Here is a 20,748-nt window from a genome sequence, read left to right as displayed (position 1 = left end):
TAATGAAATTCATGCATTTTATTCCACTGGGAGATATAGACACCGATGAGTACTAAATATATCAATGAGCAATAAATATAGCCATAAATACATCACTCGTATGCTTTTGTTTTTAAAGTGTTAGTTACCTTTTGAAATCATCGGTTTTCCTTGCATTTAATAATGCTGGGGAAGGTAGTATTTTGGAAAATAACTTGACCAGATCAACATACTTTTAATTGCCTGGTTCAAACTAAAATGAAAGCTTTGGATCACATTGTTTTAATTTGTACATTTATTTCAGCTGTAAATGGGAAAGTGAATGTGTTTTACCCTATATCCCTCTTGACTTGTACAGGCATCTCTGGACCATTATTCAAAGTTTCTCTCTCCATTCTCTGCAGTTGCTTTTTCTAGGATACTCTCCTATGTGTGTGGCTACTGCAGGAACATACACTACTCCACATTCAAACTAGTCATTATTAGAATAAAAGAACGAAAATCAATCACCTCAGTCCCAACATTCACAGGAGCCCATAAAGAAGCAGTCTGGCAGTCCTAATATTCATTGTATAGCCTATGAAGTTAAGAAAATTGAGGGGAAGAGTTGGGTTAGGAAGGATAAGGTAGAATGATGAGAGGGGACATACATCAAGATGCATTGTATTCATGAACTGATTTATTGAAGAGTAACTCCCTTTGTACAACTACTTAAAGATAATAAAATATAGTTTAAAGAAGATATTAGAAAAGAAGAATCAGTATTTTGCATCGCTTGGAAAAACGGCAGGCACATGTATGCAAGTGCCACATTAACACATTCCCTTACTACTCTCTATGTAAAAACTAATTCATAAGATATAATTTTCTCCCTGTGGTTTCCAAGTATTCTCTTTCTCCACTAAGGCTGAACACTTGTTCTGAATGTATATTTTTTGTTAGGTTGTCTATAGTTTGGCTGGCGCTAGCTGATCTTCTCTGTAGATACTTGGGAGCTGAGAAAATATGACTCTACTTTCATTTCAATAGAGTTAGTCTAGCATCTCTCCGTGAAAAATCTAGGGTAATATATATTTAATGTGACCTTTTGATGGTGTGTCTCAATGATCAGATATCTCAAATGAGTTGTGAATGTGGTTAAGCCCTGTTGACTTTGTAAGTTGAATTTTTAGAAAACCATCGGAAGAGCTAATATTTCATGTTGCTCATTAAACTGTCTTTCTTTGCACTTTAGATATTATCTTTATGGGCACTAAATAGACATTTTGTTTTGAAAGTATACTTGGCCTATGTTCTTCTTCCCTCTAGGATCACTGTATTTTCACTGAGAAATAGTCAGAAAAACAGAAACTGAGAATCTGTCAGAGACATCCACAAACTAATTTGTGATGAAGTCTTGAGAAAAAAAATGATGCAGTGTGCAATGAAGGTTCTGCAGAAATCAAAACCAGAAATTCAAATGTATTCTACTTTGTTTAAGTCACCTTACTCTAAAATGGTTTGACTTTATGTGGTGTGTAAGTGTATGCATGCACACACACATAGAGGCAAATATTATTCCACGGGTCTCATTTTCTAAAATGTTGATATTAACACCATCATAACACTGATTGGGAAATATATTTGATTTCCTGTAACATTATCCCAGGAAGATATTCAGCTGTCATTCCCTCCCATATCCCTTTCCAGGTCCTCAAACCTTCTTTTCTCTAAGTATTGTGGTTTCTTGATGTAATTTTTCCCTATGAATTCACTGTCCTCCTCTGCCTTGCTGGGGGACTTTGGAGTTTCAAACTGAGGCCTAGGGCTTTCTTCTCAAATAGGTAGCCAGGTATCCTATATATAGAAAACAGCTCCTGGGGCTGGGAAGGTGGCTCAGTGGTAGAGCGCTTGCCTTGCATGCATGAGGCCCTGGGTTCGATTCCTCAGCACCACATAAGCAAAAAGAAAAAAGCCGGAAGTGGTGCTGTGGCTCAAGTGGTAGAGCGCTATTCCTTGAGCGGAAGAGCTGAGGGAGAGCGCCCAGGCCCAGAGTTCAGGTCCCACGACCGGACCCAAAAAAACAACAACAACAACAACAAAAATAAATAAACAGCTCCTATATGTCTTTGTCTATCTTCCCCTAGGGAGATTCAGTGAAGTAAGGTCCTTTATCTGAAACATCCCAGTTTAGTAGAGGAAGAAATTTCAGCTTCTTCCAGGGATAAACATAAGGACTCAGAATGACAAGTGTAGGTAACACACATCCAAGAATAAATGATGCCCCAAAGAGTCATACCTTAGTGGTGAAGCCTAGGGGACCTTGACAGTAGTAGCCATATATGATGTCCTTTTACTTCCTTCTATGGGTCTCAGAGAACTGATGGCCTTGACTTAGGAGAGAGTGCTGCTAACAAAAGACCAGTAGAGAGAGTTGTCCCAAGATCTGTCTAGTATCTCAGTGAGCACCTTAAATAAGACTGAAGGGATCATCCAATCCCATAATGAGAAAATATCACAGAAGCCACATCTACTTGCCCTACTGTGAAACCCCAAAGTCTCTAGATGAGTAGATGCATCACAATGCAGCTACGTTCTCACTTCCCCCCTCAAGCATTTATGGAACAAAGCAAGATGTGTGAGATTCTTAGGGAACATATGGCAGAGGTAGCTTTTGTTAGTCAACTAAGTTGAGTGTACCAGCTAAAGCAATACACATACCCCTTCTTTTACTAACATGTGGTTCTCCACTGACATGTCTACTATAACCTCTTTTGTCCACAATCCCCCCCCAAAGAAATATCATGCCCATGTATCAGAAATATCATCCCTATGCGTGTGAGCAATACCTTCAGGCTCATGAGCAGATCCTGTGAGAAACGTCTGCAGGTGCCTCACAGAGCTTTAAAGATGAAAGACACAGAGCTCAGGAAAAGATGTCAAAGAACCTTGCAGGCTATGTCAAACACAGAAATTTTCTGGATACTTTCTGGACAAGAAAATGACTTTGTTAGTGAATTTCATTGTTCTCAGACATCAAATGAAAGAGACCACAAATGCAGACATGCTGAATAATGTTTCTTTTTTTAAAAAAAAAAAGTACAAGGAACACTTTCTGGGTTCCTCAGGAGAGCCTCTGAGCGTATGAAGCTTGTCTTTGAATTTGAGGTAAAAAGTGGTAGATAGCTCTATTGCCCATGTTAGAAAACTGGGCCTCCTCATGAAGACAGAATGAATTATTGAAAAGGCACTCCTGGACTAAAGGCATACCTCAGTAGTAGGCTTCTTGTCTAGTATGTATGAGGGCATAGGTTCAATCTCTAGCACTGAAAACATAGTGTATTTTCAAGTAGGGAATGTACACATATACCCTTAATCCAAGCACACTGGAAGCTAAAGCTGAAATATATCAAGTTTAAAGACAGCCTAGGCTACACAGCAAGGTTTTGTCTCAAAAAAAGCTGGAGTGCATAGCCAAGACTATCCTCCTGATGATTCTCCTAAGTATGATATTTATAAAGAACAATTGGACAACTGAGATGATAATCTTTGAAGAGCTTAGTATAATGGATATATGTTCTGGAGAGAGAATCCCAGGAAGTTCATCACCAAAGATTAAGGCTGGGAAAGGTATCTGGATTAACAGCAGATGCCTACTAGTAATCTTCCATGTTGTCAATACCTGTATAGTAAAAAGCCCATGCTGAAAACAGTCAGACAGAAGACTTGGACATTGTTTTACAAGGTTATTGATATAATCACTGGGCTTTGCCATCCTGGTATAAAAAGGCTTTGAGAGATGAGGAAGGAAGAGTTTGAGCCAAATTTACACACCTACCTGGCACTACTGTCCAAATCAAGGTGTGTTCCAGAGCCACACCCAGCAGCTGCTCCATTTTCACTATGTATTTCAAGTGTGTCAGTGGTCTAAGTTATAAAGGATTAAGGTGGAATAGAGGCTACAAAATGTGTATCTTCTTTGTGTTTCCACTGTGTTTGGGTACCTTGTAGATTGAGGCATTGGTGAATCTATATCTCTTTTTCAAATTGTTTTTCCCTTTCAATGGAAGACTTATTTGACCTCAGACTCATTGCTGTTTAACAGGTTTTCTAAAAAAAAGAATTTAGGCATTTAATAAATACAAATGGAAAATCTTTTTTTTTTTTTTTTTTTGGTCCTGTCATGGGGCCTGAACTCGGCCTGGGCACTGTCTCTCAGCTCTTCAGCTCAAGGCTAGCGCTCTACCACTTAAGCCATAGCGCCACTTCCGGCTTTTTTCTTTTTGCTTATGTGGTGCTGGGGAATCAAACCCAGGGCCTCAGGCATGCAAGGCAAGCGCTCTACCACTGAGCCACCTTCCCAGCCCCAAAATGTAAAATCTTTATGTTTTCCTCTGTGATCCCCAAAAGATTGCATAGCATCAAGATAATACTGTCTTGAAAGGTTGAAAGAATGACATATTCAAATAGCTGTGGTTGTAATTATGAAGTAGAGAAAAACTTAAATTATGTGGAGGTCAATTCTTGGGTTTTTGTTTTGTTGGTTAGTTGGTTGGTTGGTTTTTTTGGTGCAAGTCTTGGATCATCAACTCAGGGTCTTGGGCACTGTCCCTTAGCTTTTCTGTGCAAGGCTAGTGCTCTATCGCTGAGCCACAGTTCTACTTCTAGCTTTTTGGTAGTTAGTTAGATATAAGAGTCTCATGGAAGGCTGGGAAGGTGGCTCAGTGGTAAAGCGCTTGCCTTGCATGCCTGAGGCCCTGGGTTTGTCCTCAGCACCACATAAGCAAAAATAAAAAAGCTGGAAGTGGCGCTGTGGCTCAAGTGGTAGAGCGCTATTCCTTGAGCGGAAGAGCTGAGGGACAGTGCCCAGGCCCAGAGTTCAGGCCCCAGGACAGGCCAAAAAAAAAAAAAAGAGTCTCATAGACTTTCCTAACTAGGCAGGCTTTGGACCATGATCCTCAGATCTCAGCCTCCTGAGTAGTTAAGATTACAGGTATGAGCCATTGGCACCTGGCTAGAGGTCAATTCTTGAGTTATAGCATTCATTTTTGTTCATTTTTGTAAAATTAAAATATATACCTACACTTGTTCAGATTATTCAAGAACATAGGATAAACTAAATTGTAATAACTTAGATATCCTCTTCACTGGTTCTTGTGTTTCCTAAATATTAGTCAAACATCTGCTCCTTTCTTGAAATTATTTTAATATCTGCTATTTTTGTTGCCTGTGTTCTTCCTGTACACATTGATTTAAGAATAAACACACTGCCACTACATAAAATTTTAGAATTAATAGCTGTTTAAAAGTAATGCTGCTATTAAATCTAGGAAGGGACAAAAATATGTTGGTTGGTCAAAAGCAAAACTAGTTAAGTAACTAGTAACTAGTAACTGCTTTTTAACATGCTAGTGTTGGGGGTGGAGGCCAAATACCAATCTATGACTACAATTAAGTAGTAAAGAACAGCTAGCATGTAAAATAATGACATTATTTCTCATATCTAAAGGCCAATGTAGAAAAGGGGAGGGTAATAAAGATAGACGTTCTCTTTGACAATGTTAGATATAAATGTTTTGAGACAGGGAAGGATTGTGCTTTGTGAAACTTACGTTGCTCAGTGTGTGTGGAGGGGTATAATTTAAATGAGGTTTCATAGTGGTCAAGCTAAGAATGTAACAGTAAGATAGCATGTTTTAGAGGTGAAAGACTAGGCCTGAGTGAAATTTTGTTCATAATTTTTGGATTATGGGGTAAAATTGAGAAAATTTCTACCTGAAACAACAATGAAATGTGTTTTATGCTCCAATCCTAGCATCCTATGCTAGCACAGTCAAAACCATTGCACACTAAAAATGGTGGCTCATTCCTGTAATGCTAGCTCTTATGTTCAGGGAGAAGGATCCTACATTTGAATTCCACTATGGAGTATATATACTGAGTCTCTGCACCAAAAAAAAAATATTCTAGTAGTTTTAGGAGGGCATGGTGGCTCAATCATATAATTTTATCTACTCCAGAAGCAGGGATCTGGAGACCTGTAGTTCAAAGCCAGTCAAGGAAAAAAGTTAGCAAGACCCTATCTAAACAAATAAAGCTAGATGTGGTAGTTGGCCCATCAAGCTATGTTCATGAGATGACTAACAAAGCAGCTAATGAAAAAGTGATTAGGTATAAGAAAAATGGTAGAGCAATTTTTGAGCAATCATGAGACACCAAGTACAAGCCACAATACTAAAAAATCAAAAAACCAAAAAAAAAAAAACCTTTAACAGATAGGCTCATTGAACTAGAGATCCATAAATAAACACACTATAAACTACATCTTATAATCGAGACATATTGCACAATTTTTCTTGCTTAATAAAAGTTTTGGCCAGATACCAGGGGCTCATGCCAGTAATCCTAGCTACTCAGAAGGCTGAGATCTGAGGGTTCAATGTCAGCCTGGGCAGGAAAGTCTGTGAGACTCTTTTCTCCAATACACCACTCAGAAAAGGCTGGAACTGGTCCTGTGGCTCAAGCAGTAGAGTGATATCCTTGAGCACAAAGAGGCTCAGGGACAGTAATCAGGTGCAGTGCTCAAACCCCAGGACCGATAAAACAAAAAAAAAAGGAAGAGAAGGGAGAAAAGAGAGTGACAGAGAAAGCAAGAAAGCCAGAAAGAAGGAAGGAAAGAAAGAGAGTAAAAGGAAGGAAAGAAAGAGAGGAAGGAAGGAAGGAGAAAGAAAGAAGGAAAGAAAGAAAAGAAAGTGAAAGGAAGGAAGGAAGGAAGGAAGGAAGGAAGGAAGGAAGGAAGGAAGGAAGGAAGGAAGGAAGGAAGGAAGGAGAAATGTTATAGACTATGATAGACAATTTGCCCCATGAAAGTTAGAATGTGTTTGTGACTTTAACTAAGCATCACTATTCCACAATACTGTGAAATTTGGGAAATTATGTAATCACTTAATCACAATAAAGAATTTGAAGAAAGACAGAAAGAGAGAAAGAGAGAGAAAGAGAAAGAGAGGAAGGAAGGAAGGAAGGAAGGAAGGAAGGAAGGAAGGAAGGAAGGAAGGAGAAAGAAAGAAGGAAAGAAAGAAAGAAAGAAAAGAAAGTGAAAGAAAGGAAGGAAGGAAGGAAGAAAGAAAGAAAGAAAGAAAGAAAGAAAGAAAACGACAGAAAGAAAGAAACTGATTTTGCTTAGTTGCAATTTCTTTGTCTTCAAGTTCGATAATACGCCTAGGTTCAAAGGGTAGTTCTTAACAGTGAGTAGGAGTAGGCTCCTAGTCTGAATTTTTCTACAGCTCATACTGTCTTCTGTCTAGGCAGGCCTTGTGTATCTTAACATCCTTTCCATCTATTCTTAGCATACAACATGATATCATTAACAATATTAATAAAAAGCCAGCATCACTTCACTCCTAGGGCAACATAAGCACGAAAAGGATTGGATTAGGCCGCTTAGCCAACACAATGAAAAATACTACAATAAGTAAGTGTTACAAATAAATAAGCAAACAAATAACTCTCCATAGATAATATGACCAAGCCCATGTACAATAAAAAATAATCCAGATTTAAAGCTCACACAACCACCTTGGACAGTTCCTTTCCACGAAGGAGGTGAATCAATTAAAAGACAAGTAATAAAAGATAGTCATACTTAACACTAGATAATTGAAAGAATATATCAGCATCAATTTTCCCTGACAGCTCAGCACCACCTGTTCTGGGCTTCTTGCTTTGCACAGCAGCAGCCCCATCTCACATCAAGCCTGGGACAGGGACCTGAAAATTTGAGGAAGAGATAACTTTTCAAGAGTTTGCTTCTTTTCCAAGAAGCCTTTAATGTGAGACACAAGAGAAAAATTGAAGCTAGATGCTGGCAGCTCACACTTGTAATCCTAGGTATTCAAAAGGCTGAGATTGGAAGATCCTGGTTCAATGTCATGCAGGCAGAACTGTCCCTGAGACTGTTATCTCCAATTAACCAGTAAAAAGCTGGAAGTAGAGTTGTGGCTCAGGTGGCATAGTACCAGCATTGAGCAAAAATCCAATTGAGAATATGAGGCTGAGTTCATTCTTCAGTACCAGTGCACAAAAAAAAAGAAAACTCCCTGACTAGTGATGAGACCCCACCCTATAATAAACAGCCAGCTTTCAGCCCTAGAATGCCTAAAACAGTGGAAACTACACAAGACATCCTTCCCTTGTAACAAGTAAACGCTCTGGCTTAAGAGAGATAACCTTACTTGAGCAGAGGAGACTCTGAATGGGGACTATTTAGGGAACAAGAATAGTACTGTCTTGGCTAGACTCATGTCTATAATCCTAGCTACTTAGGAGGCTGAGATACAGAGGATCAAACTTCAAAGCCAACCCAGGCAGAGAAGTCCATGAAACTCCCTCTTGAAAATAAGCAGCACAAAGACCTACTGGAGGTATGGGTCATGTGGTAGTTTAGCTGAGGAGCAACCATGCTGAGCAAGCCAGAGGCCCTCAGTTCAAATCTCAGTATTTTGGGGGTAGGGGGAAATTGTGTGTTGCACATAATTCTGACTCTGTTGTCAGTTCTCCCAGAACCCAGACATCTCTAGCCTAATGTGACTCAACCTCATGTTACCCTGGGAGATCTCAGGAACCCAAGAATCTTATATGAACAGCTATATGAAGATGGAACCTTAGGCCAGCTCTGGAACAAGGAGAGGCTCTTTTCAGAAATAAGGGATAGCAACAAAGAAAAAAAACCTCTTGTGTCCCAAGTTGCTGTTCTTCTTAATGTACTTATAATGTACTGTGTGATTTTTTTTTGTTTCTTTTGATGTTCTTCTCCTATGGTATAGCCCCTGTTGTCACTGTATTTTATTCTGGTGTCCTGCATCTTGTATATACGTTTTTCTAATTTGGGGAGGGGAAGGGAAATAACAAAATGCTGAAATAAGGATACAGGATGACCCATTGTAACAATGAGATGTACAAGACAGTATGTTGAAAGCCAACTTTACAACTTTGAGGGGGGAAGGGGAGGTGAGGGAGGAGTTGGGGAAGTGGAGAGGAAAGGGATGGAAGGGGAAATATAAAGGAGGACTTAACAATGCTCGATAGCAAATGGACTCATTACCTTGCTCATGTAACTGTAACCCCTCTGTACAAGTATCTTTACAATAAAAGTATATATTTAAAAAAAAGAAATAAGGGATAGGTAAAGTCATAATAGAGAGGGTTTCATGCCTACAGATTCTGTTCTTAAGTCTGAGGCACCGTAAGCAGAGTTATGAGGCTGAACAATTCCTCATTTCCTCCTGGAGAGTCTCCGGGAGGGGAAGGCTTTATCTAATAGTGACCTTGGTTCTTCAGCATGAGGAGTCTTGGACAAACTGGAGTTCAGATGAAAACGAACAGTGCTAATCAAATGACCACTTTTCTGAAGAGGGAGGCACCAGAAGCCTGAAGACTTGCCAAGCCTGTGATTACTTTGTAACATAACTGGACTTCGAGTTTAGGGACTGAAGAAAGTGCGGGCTATGTATGTTTGAGTCAGGATGTCTTGGCTTAGTAAAGGGAGGAATTCCCGGACCCGCAGGACCTCTCTCCTCCATGTGAAGTAGTAGGATCTGTTCCTAGATCACGGAGTTCTCTGCCTTGTTCTCAGGCCTGCAAAGTTGAGCTAAGAGTACTGCTTGTGGAATGTGTACATGTCTTCTGAAAGGCCTGAGCCAGGTGCAGGTGCAGGTTTGGATACTATGTAACTCCTGTCGGAACAGGGAGAAATCTAAGGCTCTGCTAGCTAGCAACCACCAGACAACAAAACAGTGGAGGGGGGAGCCTTTAAGACTTCGCCCCTGCTGCCAGCCTTAGAGACCCCAAACAGCCTTTTGCCGCCGGATGTGGTTCCCCTTCACTTCCTCCAGGAAGGCTGGAGGGGAAGGGAGCGATCGGCGCAAGGTCTAGTCAAGGAAATAATTCTGAATCCTAGAAGTTCGCTTGAGTTAAGGTAGGATCCTTAATATGTTTTCTGGAGATCATTCCCCATTGCCTCTGATGAGGAAAAGCGCCTCCACTTGGTTCCATCTCCCGGGAGAAATTCTTCATGGCAAGGGGGTGGGGAGTTGGCCTGAACACATTTTTAAAATGGCGGAGACCATGCTTTTGAAGCTGGGCATGGTGGCGCAGATTTTAAATCCTAGTTACTGGAGAAGGTAGGATACTCACAATTCTATTTTGCTGAGCTACATACCAAGATCTGATTTTAAAAACCAAAATCCTTGAAAAAAAAAAAAACCATGGCGGGGGCTATTTCTTCCTGATATACCGGTTTGCTAACATATTCGAGGAACCACATTCAGTCCTTTGCACTACTAAATAAGTAAATAACAAAACAAAAAAAAAATATGGGTGCAGTTCAGTGGTAAGTTCTGTTCCTGAATTTTCGGGCCTTGGGGAATTTTTTTTGCATTCCATCTGAGTGCGGGATGGGGGGGGTAGGGAAATGGGGGATGCGGGGGGAGGGGGAGGAGGATGGGGGGGCGCGGGGGGGGGGAGGGGGAGGAGGGGTGGAAGGAAGAGGGAGAGGATGGAGGGGAGGGGAGTGGGGGGAGGGGAGGAGGGAGGGGCTGGGAGAGTTGGTAAGAGAAAAGGAATCATTGTAGCAAATGTCAGGACCTAAGTACAGTGCCTAGTAGTAAAATAAATAGGTGGCTGAGAATGCTATTGCATGCCTGGCCCTGGGTTCAATCCCTAGCACAAAGAAAGAGAAAAAAGAGAGTAAAAGAACAAGAAAAAGAAACGGCAAGAAGGCATGCATAGCTTAAGTGTTAGGTAAAGCACTTAGGTAGAATGAGTCAGGTTTAGATTTGATTGCAGACAGCAAAAAAAAAACAAAAAAAAACACCCGGGCGTCGGTGCCTCACACCTGTAATCCTAGCTACTCAGGAGGCTGAGATCTGAGGATCACAGTTCAAAGCCAGCCCTGGCAGGAAAGTCTGTGAGACTCTTATCTCCAATAAACTACTAGAAAACTGGAATTGGCGCTATAGCTCAAGTGGCAGAGTGCTCACTTTGAGCTAAAGAGCTCGGGGCTGGGAAGGTGGCTCAGTGGTAGAGCGCTTGCCTTGCATGCATGAGGCCCTGGGTTGGATTCCTCAGCACCACAGAAGCAGAAAAGGCCAGAAGTGGCGCTGTGGCTCAAGTGGTAGAGCGTTAGCCTTGAGCTGAAGATCTGAGGAACAGCGCCCAGGCCCAGAGTTCAGGCCCCACGACCGGACCCCAAAAAAAACAAAAAAAAAAAGCTGAGGGACAGTGCTCAGACTCAGAGTTCAAGACCCATGACCCACCAAAAAAATAAATAAAATAAAATAAACGGGGCTGGGGATGTGGATTGGTGCTGGGTTATTTTCTCACGTGCAAAAAATGCTAAGCACACAAAAATGCTAAGGACAAAAAAATTGTAAGGACACAAAAAAAAATCCAAAAAGGCAGGGGATATAGTTCAGTTACAACATCATATGCCTAGTTCACAAAAGGTCATAAATTGAATCCCTACCACAATTTTTTTATTTTTTAAAAATTGTTTTTTTTATGATGGTCCTGAAGCTTGAACTTGGGGCCTGAGCTCTGTTCCTGAACCTCTCTGTGCTCATGGCTAGTGCTCTACCACCTGAACCACAGAGCCACTTCCGGCTTTTTCTGTTTATGTGGTACTGAGGAATCAAACCCAGGGTTTCATTATCTGAATTAGGGAAGGGAACAGGAACAGCAAAATGGTGAAACAAAGGACAAAGGGTAAACCAATGCAACAGTAATACAAGAGAGTATGTTGGAAAGGAACTTTACAACTTGGGGGGGTGGGCATTGAGGGGAGGGGCATTGCAGGGGAGAGAAAATAGGAGAAAATGAGGGAGGAGTTAAGATTGTTTGACAAGAAATAGACTCACTACCTTACATATGTAACTGTAACCCTTTGTACCTCACCTTGACAATAAAATTAAATTTAAAAAACGTATTGAAAAATGAGGGAGGGGTAACAAGTTTGACAAGAAATGTACTCACTACCTGACTTAGGTAACTGTAACCCCTCTGTACATCACCTTGACAATAAAATTTTTTAAATAAAAATGTATTATAAAGTGTTTATACAGAGGGGTTACAGTTACCTAAGTCAGGTAGTGAGTATATTTCTTTTTGGACAATGTCACCCCTTCCCAATTTCCCAGTTTTACCCTCCTCTAGCATAGTAATTAATAGTAATAATAATACCTTGGCAATATATCTGAGTGTGAATGTTTATCTATTATACACCAGACCCTGGATTCAATCCTCAGTACCTCAAAATATCTACTGGGGGAGGAGGCATACTCTTGCATAGCAGTAGGCAAAGTACTGTGTTCAAAATCCACCAGCACAGCCAGATGCCAGTGGCTCAAAACTGTAATTCTAGCTACTCAGGAGGCTGAGATCTAAGTGTGGAAGTTCAAAGGCAGACCAGGCAGGGATGTCTATGACAATCTTATCTCCATTTAACAAAAAAGCCCGAGTTGCTGCAGTGCTGGTCTAGCATGTTGTAGGCCCTGGGTTGAATCCCCAACCCCAAATACACACGCATGCACTCATGCATGCACAGGTGTGCCCAGAAAGCCTAAATGGAGTGGCTCAGGTGGTAGTACTTCAATACCATGATCCAGGATTGAGTCTGACTGCCAGCATCAGTAAAAACACAAAACTAGACACATGGCTCAGTGGTACAACGCTTTTCTCAAATGCAATTTCTCTGAGTACAAAAAATGGGGCAGGGGACACCAGAATCTGGCTCCTGCCCATTCTTTATAAAGATTGAAAATGGTGTCTTCATCTTTGAATTTAGAGCTTGCTGAACACTAGATAAGAGTATAATATATCCCAAACTCTTTTTTTGGGGGGGGTCCAGTCATGGGGCCTGAACTCTGGGCCTGGGCGCTGTCCCTCAGCTCTTCAGCTCAAGGCTAGCGCTCTACCACTTGAGCCACAGCGCCACTTCTGGCTTTTTTCTTTTTGCTTATGTGGTGCTGAGGAATCGAACCCAGGGCCTTGAGCATGCAAAGCAAGCGCTCTACCACTGAGCCACCTTCCCAGCCCCAAACTCTTTTTTTTTAAGATATTCTCTCCAGGCACTGGTGGCTCACACCAGTAATCCTAGGTACTCAGGATGCTGAGATCTCAGGATCATGGTTCAAAGCCAGCCCTGGCAGGAAAGTCCCTTAGACTCTTATCTCCAAGTAACCACCAGAACACCGTAGCTCTGTGACTCAAGTAGTAGAGCATTAGCCTTGAGCTGAATAGCTCAGGGACAACGCCAAGACCCAAAGTTCAAGCCCCATGACTGACAAAAAAAAAAGATATTCTCAATATTTCTTTAGTTGCTAGAGAATGAACCCATAACCTACCTAGGTAATGGTATAGCACTGAGTCAAATCCTCACACTTTCTTTATTGGTGGTGAGGAGCTAGCGAATGGTCTCTTGAGTGCATAGTCACAGAAGGTGCCAATCTTCCAGGTTTTAAATGGGATTTTAAAACAGTACCTGGGATATGATGTGCAAGTACTTCACCAGTGCGCCAATTATTCCATCAGCCCCTTTTCCCCCCTTTTTTGTAGTGATGGGATTTTAACCCAGAGTGGAAAATAGTAAGAAAGAGTTCTCTGACTGAGTTATGTTACTCAGCACTTCTTTTTCTTTAGCCAGAAAGTGGAACAAGTACCTGCTGCATGCCAGCCAGGCTCCTTGACATGGAGAAACTTTTCTAAAACTTATTGTTTGTGTATGTATGTATTTATTTATTTTTCAGTATGAGATATGATTGGCAAAGGCTAGGCAAGGGCTCTATGACTTCAGACAGGCCTCAGAATTATTTTTGTTACATCGTGTTGGAGATGGAATCCAGAGTCTGGTACATGGGGGCAGGAGCTCTAGTACCGGAAAACCTTAGTAGCTCTTGGTTTTTAGGTTGGGAACTGCTACAGAGTTGGTTATGGCACAATGAATGATATGAAAGGGGTCCATACATAACATATTTGATAATTATGAGGAATGAAAATAGCCTAATACATGATAGGTTAATACTCAGTCCCTTAGTAGCTTCCACAGTTTTTCTTTTCTTCCCCAGTTCCCCTTTCTAAGTATTTAGAGATAGGAATATTTGAATTTTTTCTATTCTGGGCATTAATAAGAGAACCTAGTAGGTTCTCTTAATCAAATATTCTTAGCACTGAGTCAAATCTAGGGAACTAGAGATTGAAATTAGGGCTTGTCACATGCTACTCCAGCATTGTACCAATGAGCTCTTATGCGCTTTTTGTGTGGGAATAGGATTGAACACAGGCATTAGCATATGACAGGCAAGTGTCCTGCTACTGTGACATAAACCAGCCATTTGAGTGCCAGAGATTATCCAAAAGGCCTGGTAATATTACAGATCCCTGATGTTGAAACATATACCCCTGACTTATGTATATATGTATGTATGAATCTATTTTTGTTTATTTATTTATTTTTATTTTGTAGTGGTGGAGATTGAACCCAGGAGCTGGCACTTGTGAGGTAGGAACTTTACTCTTAAATATGTGATATTTTTATTTTTTTAAAAATTAAGTTTTTAATTGTGAGAATACTGTACAGAGGAGGGGTTGCAGTTACATGAGCAAGGTAATGAGTATCTTTCTTATCAAGCATTGTTGTCTCCTCCTTTGTTTTCTACTACCATCCCTTCCCTCCCACCTCCACTACTATACTGGTAAATAAAAGCCATCACCTCCCATTGTCACAGTGGTATGGATGGAAAATAGGGACTCCTACCGAAGTGAGGAGTGAGATCTGAGGATCCCATTTCGAAGCCAGCCCGGGCAGGCTCCAGTTAACTACCAAAAATTTGGAAGTGGAGCTATGCCTCACTCAAGTAGTAGAGTACTTGAGCAAAACAGCTCAGAGACAATGCTTAGGCTCTGAGTTAAGGTCCCAAGACACACACACACACACACTCTCTCTCTCTCTCTCTCCCCCCCTCTCCTTTTTCTCCCTCTTCCTCCTTCCCCCCTCTCCCTCCCTCCCTCTCTCACTTCCCCCCTCACACACACACACATAAACACACACACAAGAAAATACCCACATATGGGCTGGGAAGGTGGCTCAGTGGTAGAGTGCTTGCCTTGCATGCATGAGGCCCTGAGTTCGATTCCTCAGCACCACATAAGCAGAAAAAGCCGGGAGTGGCACTGTGGCTCAAGTGATAGAGTACTGGCCTTGAGCTGAAGAGCTGAGGGACAGCGCCCAGGCCCAGAGTTCAAGCCCCACGACCGACAAAAAAAAAAAAAAAAAGAAAATACCCACATCTGTAACACTTTTATGTGATTGAAGGATACTGTGATAGAAATATGTTTCTTCTGTTGATTCTCATCCCCAGAAACCCTCTTGTTTCTCTGAAGATCCTTTGGATTTGATCCAGGGCCTTAGTATTCTGGGCAAGTATCTTATCACTAAGCAACATTCATAGCATTGTTTTTATGTGTGTATTTTGTGTGTGTGCGTGTGTGCATGTGGTGCTAGGGATTAAATGTAAACCTGGCACATGCTAGACCAGGGCTCTACCATTTAACCAGTGCCTTTTATAGTGCTTAATATACCAGTGAACAGAATTCTGGTTCATTTTGTTGAGGAGGGAGATACTGTGGGTAAGTCTCAGTGATTGAGTACATGCCAGCATCTACAAGCCCTGTTTCAATATTCATCACTGGAAAAAGAAAAACAACCTGGGAGTGTGTTAGCCTTGCCTACCAAGCCCTAGGGCATAGATCTAGTTTCAAGCATCTCACAGCCCAATAGACAAGGCATGGATGTAAATTACTAGTATGCTTGCTAGGTTGTAGGTTCAATCTCTAGCACCTAAAGGAAAAGTGTGGGCTGCGGATTTAACTCAAGGTTAAGTTCTGGTCTAGCATGTACTGGATGCAAGGTCCAATCATAACCACTACATAAAGGCTGGAAATGTGGTTCCGTTGTAGAGGTTTACCTAACATGTGCCAAGACTTGTTTTGTTTCCTTAACATCTAAGAAAAGGGAGGAGAGAATTTAACTCAGTGCTTTACATGTGCCAGGTCTCCATCACAGCAGTACACCAACTGTACCACACTAATAATAATGATGTCTTTGGGCATGGTTCACACTCTTAATATCTCCCCACCCAAAAAAAAAACAAAGGTTGGGAGTATTGCCCAATAGTAGAGCTCCTACTTTTAGTATGTTCCATGCTCTGGGTTCAATTACCACCAATGCAAAATTAAAAAGTTGTTGGCTCAGTTGTTGTGGTCTTATCTAGTTTGCTACCCTTGGATCCAATCTCTAGCATCCATCTCACACGTAAAGGGCTACGTATGCTGCTCAGTGGTAGAACACTTGCCTAGCATATGCTATGATTATTTCTGCTTTCTTTTTGTCAGTCATGGGGCTTGAACTCAGGGCTGAGCAATGTTCCTGATCTCTTTTTGCTCAAGGCTAGTACTTTACCACTTTGAACCACAGCTTCACTGCCGGTTTTCTGGTGGTTAATTGGAGATAAAGGTCTCACAGCCTTTCTTGCCTAGGTTGGCGTTAAACTGTTATCCTTAGCCTCTTGAGTAGCTAGGATTACAAGTGTGAACCACCAGCCTCTGACTTTAATTCTTGAGTACATTCTTCAGTATACTTGCCACCAAAAATCGTTTGGGGAGCAGCTCAGTAATAGAGTGCTTGCATAGCTTAAACCAGGCCCTAGATTTATTCTCCAGCACCTTCTACTTCCAGTCCCTCAGGAAAGAACCAGGAGTGTAGCCCCATCATAGCGCACTTACCCAGGATGTGCCAAGCCCTTGGTTCAAGCTTCACCACTTCATGAAAAGGTCTGGGGTAAGGCTAAAAGAGCAGAGCCTTTGTCCACTATCTGCCAGGTTTCAGTTTAATCTCCATCTCCACAAATAAAAGATTCTGGGAATGTCCCTCATTGGTGTAGAGTGCTTACAAGCATGTACCAGGCCCTAGGTCCAATCCCCAGTACCACAAATGAAAAGGGGCCAAAGATATGGCTCAGTGGTAAGACACTTGCCTGTCTCATAACAGGTCCCAGGCTCTACAGTCAGCTACAAACAAACAAACAAACATAACTTGGAGGTGCTAGAGATATGGTTTAGTGTTTGAATCTTTCCTAGCACATACCAGGTCATGTTTTCAATACTCAGTCCATCAAAACTAGCAATCTTTTGGAGCCTTTGGATGTGGAGCCCATGCCTACCATACCCAAGGCCCTGGTACAAACTACAGCATCTCCCCCCACCCAACAAAGAAAGGCAACTGATGTGTTTCAGACTTAGTGCACTTTTCTAACATATGCTCCATCTTCATACAGCAAATTAAATTGATTGATATATAAGGCTAAGGATTCATCTTAGTGGCAGTAGTAGAGGTCTGGTCTAGCATGAATGTGCCCTTGGATTTTTTTTAACAATTGGAAAAAAGGTATTGTGGATATGGTTTAGTGGTAGAGAGCTTTCCTAGCATACCTCCACATAAAAGGAGTCTAGATATGTGTGGTGGAATGCTAGCCAACATGGAGGAGGCCCTGGTTCAATCACCATACACCACACACACACACACACACACACACACACACACACACACACACACACACACACACGCGCGCACACACACACACACACACACACACACACACACACACACACACACACACGAAGGCTGGGCATGTGGCTCAATGACAAGCCCTGGGTTAGATATCCAGTACTTAAATAAAAAGAGTGTGTTAAGGATGTGGCTCAGTGATAGAAAGGATTGCCTAGAAAGCACAGGCTTGTCATTCATTCATTCCTAGTACTATGAAGAGGAGAGAGGAGGGAAGGAGAGGGGAGGGGATGGGACTTGACTTAATCTCCAAGGTCTAAAGACGTTAAACCTTGTATCGGAGGTACACATCTGCTGTTAGCATTAGGAAACTCATGACAGAGGTGACAAGCTGGGATGGACTCTCATTTCCTTAGCAGGTTGTCTCAGAAGGGAAAGGCTTGGCCTATTAGAATATGCCCAGTTAAACAAAGGGATCTGGTTCTTAAGAGATGTCAAGTATGTGACACTGAGGGATGATGAGGGGACCCGTTCCAGAATAAAGGAACCACTTAGCTCCCCACTCCCACTGTGATATTTGGACATGATTGATTACCAGTCACTGTTTCCAGGCATTTTGAGCCCCAAAAAGCTTGAGAAAGGACTGTCACTTTGAATATCTCCATTACCTCTTTTTTTTGTCACAGCATTTTTAAATTTTTCTTTTGTTTTCTTTAAAAAAATGTTTTTATTGTAAAGATACTGTACAGAGGGGTTCCAGTTACATGAGTAAGGTAATGAGTACATTTCCTATGGAGCATTGTTACCCCCTCCTTTGTTTTTCTCCTGCCATCCCTTCCCTCCCCACTTCTCCAATTCCTCCTCCCCCCCCCCCAGGAGTTGTAAAGTTCATTTTCAAGATAATATCTTGCGCATCTCACTGTTACAATCCTTACCCCCTTTTTAATTTAAATTTTATTGTAAAGATTATGTACAAAGGGGTTACAGTTACATAAGTCAGATAATGAGTACATTTCTTTTTGAGCAGTGTTACTCCCTCCCTCATTTTCTCCCACTTTACCTCTCCCCCACCCTGTGCTGTAAAGTTCATTTCCAAAATAGTGTCTAGTGAGTGTCCCTGTTGCTTGGTTCACCCTTTGTCCTACCATTTCTGTGATTCTCCTTCCCTTTCCCAAATCATCTAAACTTGTATACAAGACACAGGGTACAGAAATAAAAAACAGTGACAATAGGGAATAAACCAAAGGGGAAAAAAAGAAAGAATAAAGACCTTTATTTTAGCCCTAAGGGAAAAAGCCTTATTTTGAAAATACAGCAACAGTGAGTCAAAGGGGTGGTGCTAAACCTGACATGAAGCCAATATAAGGTGCTGAAGAAGGCCTAAAGACCTTCAGTGAGCCCAAGACAGAAAGGACTTAATGTCCACTGAATTCCCAACACGGTCTGCCCCCTGCTGGGAAGTGGATTGAAGCTCCCAGAAGTTTTCCTTCTCATGAGTGACAGAAAGCCTTAAGCTGTCAATTGAGAATAGCTCAGGTGAAGCTGTGAGTTGATAAGGTAATCCAGAGAACTAGTGTGACAGGGGCCTCAGTGCCTGCTGTGGCCTTAGTAATTCAAGGCAAGGTCAAAATGGCTTCATAGTTTCTCTGGGGGGGGGGGGTCTTAGGAGACAGGCTGACCAGGAGAATAGAAGCCCCATGGATTCTAGATAGAGCATTGCTTTCATGCAGACCTGCATGGAGGATTGGGGGAAGAGTTCATTAAGGCCAAGAGGTCTCTCCTTACTGTAGGTCCTCACAGATTCTCAGTTTGCCTTTGCAGCTATCCCAGGCAACTTCCTTGCTACTCACACTTTTTTTTCTGGCCCTGACCACAGCCATCATGCCCCGGGGACAGAAGAGTAAACTCCGTTCTCGTGAGAAACGGCGCCAAACCCGAGATGGGCCTCCTCAGAATCTTGAAGATGCTCATGCCACTACAGCAAAGGAAGAAGCGCCCACCTCTTGCTCTGGTGATGCTGCTTCAGGCACCTCAGCCACTGGCTTTTCCCAAAAGTACCAGCAAGCTCCACCCAACGCTGTGGCTGCTGTAGGCATTTTACCCAAAAAGTCTGGTAAAGGTAGCAGGAGCAGAGGGGCAGAAGGTGAGCATACCTCTAAGGCTGCGGTGGCCAGGGATAGAGGCTGGAAAGATCTGCTAATGAGGAAGTCAGGGCTGGTGATGCAATACCTGCTGCTCAAGTATAAGATGAAAGAGCCCATTCTGAAAGGGGAGATGATAAAAATAGTCAATAAAAGGTTCAAAGAGCACTTCCCTGAGATCCTCAAGAGAGCTTCTGATCGCATAGATCTGGTCTTTGGTCTTGAGTTGAAGGAAGTCAAGCCTAAGGGTAACTCCTATACCCTAGAAAACAAGCTCGACCTCAGCAACAATGAGAATCTCATCGGTAACTTGGGTTTTCCCAGAACCGGACTTCTGACACCTCTGCTGGGTGTGATCTTCTTAAATGACAACTGCACCACAGAAGAGGAGATCTGGGAATTCCTGAATACCTTAGGAGTCTATGATGGTTGTGATCACTTCATCTTTGGAGATACCAGGAAGCTCATCACGCATGATCTAGTGCAAGAGCAATATCTGGAGTACCGTCAGGTGCCCAACAGTGATCCTCCTCGCTATGAGTTCCTGTGGGGTCCCAGAGCCCATGTTAAGGCCAACAAGATGAAAATCATGGAGTTTTTAGCCAAAGTTAATGAAGCTGATCCCACTATTTTTCCAGCCCATTATGAAGAGGCTTTGAGAGAAGAGGAAGAAAGAGTTCAAAGTGAAGTGACAACCAGCCATGGCACCAGTGCTAAAGCCAAATCACGTCGTAAGGTCAAGTCCAAGAACTCTTCTTAGTGATATCTGAGATAGAGTCTTCACGTTTTTTTTAATTGAAAGGCCTGCTAATTTTTGTTCATGTTACAAATTAGTAAGTCATTGATAAATATTTTTGTTTTATATTTTTCAACTGGTGTTCAATGCTTGAGAGTCAGAATAGATATAGTAAATGTTAATGGTTCACATTTATTAATGTTTGGCAAGCTTATGGTTAGGTGTTTTGTTGTGTGTGTGTGTGTGCGCGTTTGTTTTGAAATAAAGATTTGAACTTATTAACGAGCTTTGGTGAT

General features: G+C 41.9%; 1 protein-coding gene across 1 annotated transcript; it reads left to right on the top strand.

Annotated features, from left to right (window-relative positions):
* Positions 1–14,474: 14,474 nt before the first annotated feature.
* Positions 14,475–20,476, top strand: LOC122118605 (melanoma-associated antigen B2-like). Its single transcript, XM_042692443.1, has 2 exons — positions 14,475–14,512; positions 19,452–20,476. Exon 2 carries the CDS (start codon positions 19,457–19,459, stop codon positions 20,474–20,476), a length of 1,020 nt encoding a protein of 339 aa, XP_042548377.1. The 5' UTR covers positions 14,475–14,512; positions 19,452–19,456.
* Positions 20,477–20,748: the final 272 nt, after the last annotated feature.

This window comes from Dipodomys spectabilis, unplaced genomic scaffold (assembly GCF_019054845.1).
Source record: "Dipodomys spectabilis isolate Male_0828 unplaced genomic scaffold, ASM1905484v1 ptg000156l, whole genome shotgun sequence".
Taxonomy (NCBI): Eukaryota; Metazoa; Chordata; class Mammalia; order Rodentia; family Heteromyidae; genus Dipodomys; species Dipodomys spectabilis.
The sequence above is the reverse complement of the archived record's forward strand: the minus strand, read 5'-3'. Positions and strand labels throughout refer to the sequence as shown.

Excerpts from the sequence above, each read along its gene's own strand:
- LOC122118605 (XM_042692443.1), top strand. The coding sequence starts at position 19,457 with ATGCCCCGGGGACAGAAGAGTAAACTCCGTTCTCGTGAGAAACGGCGC.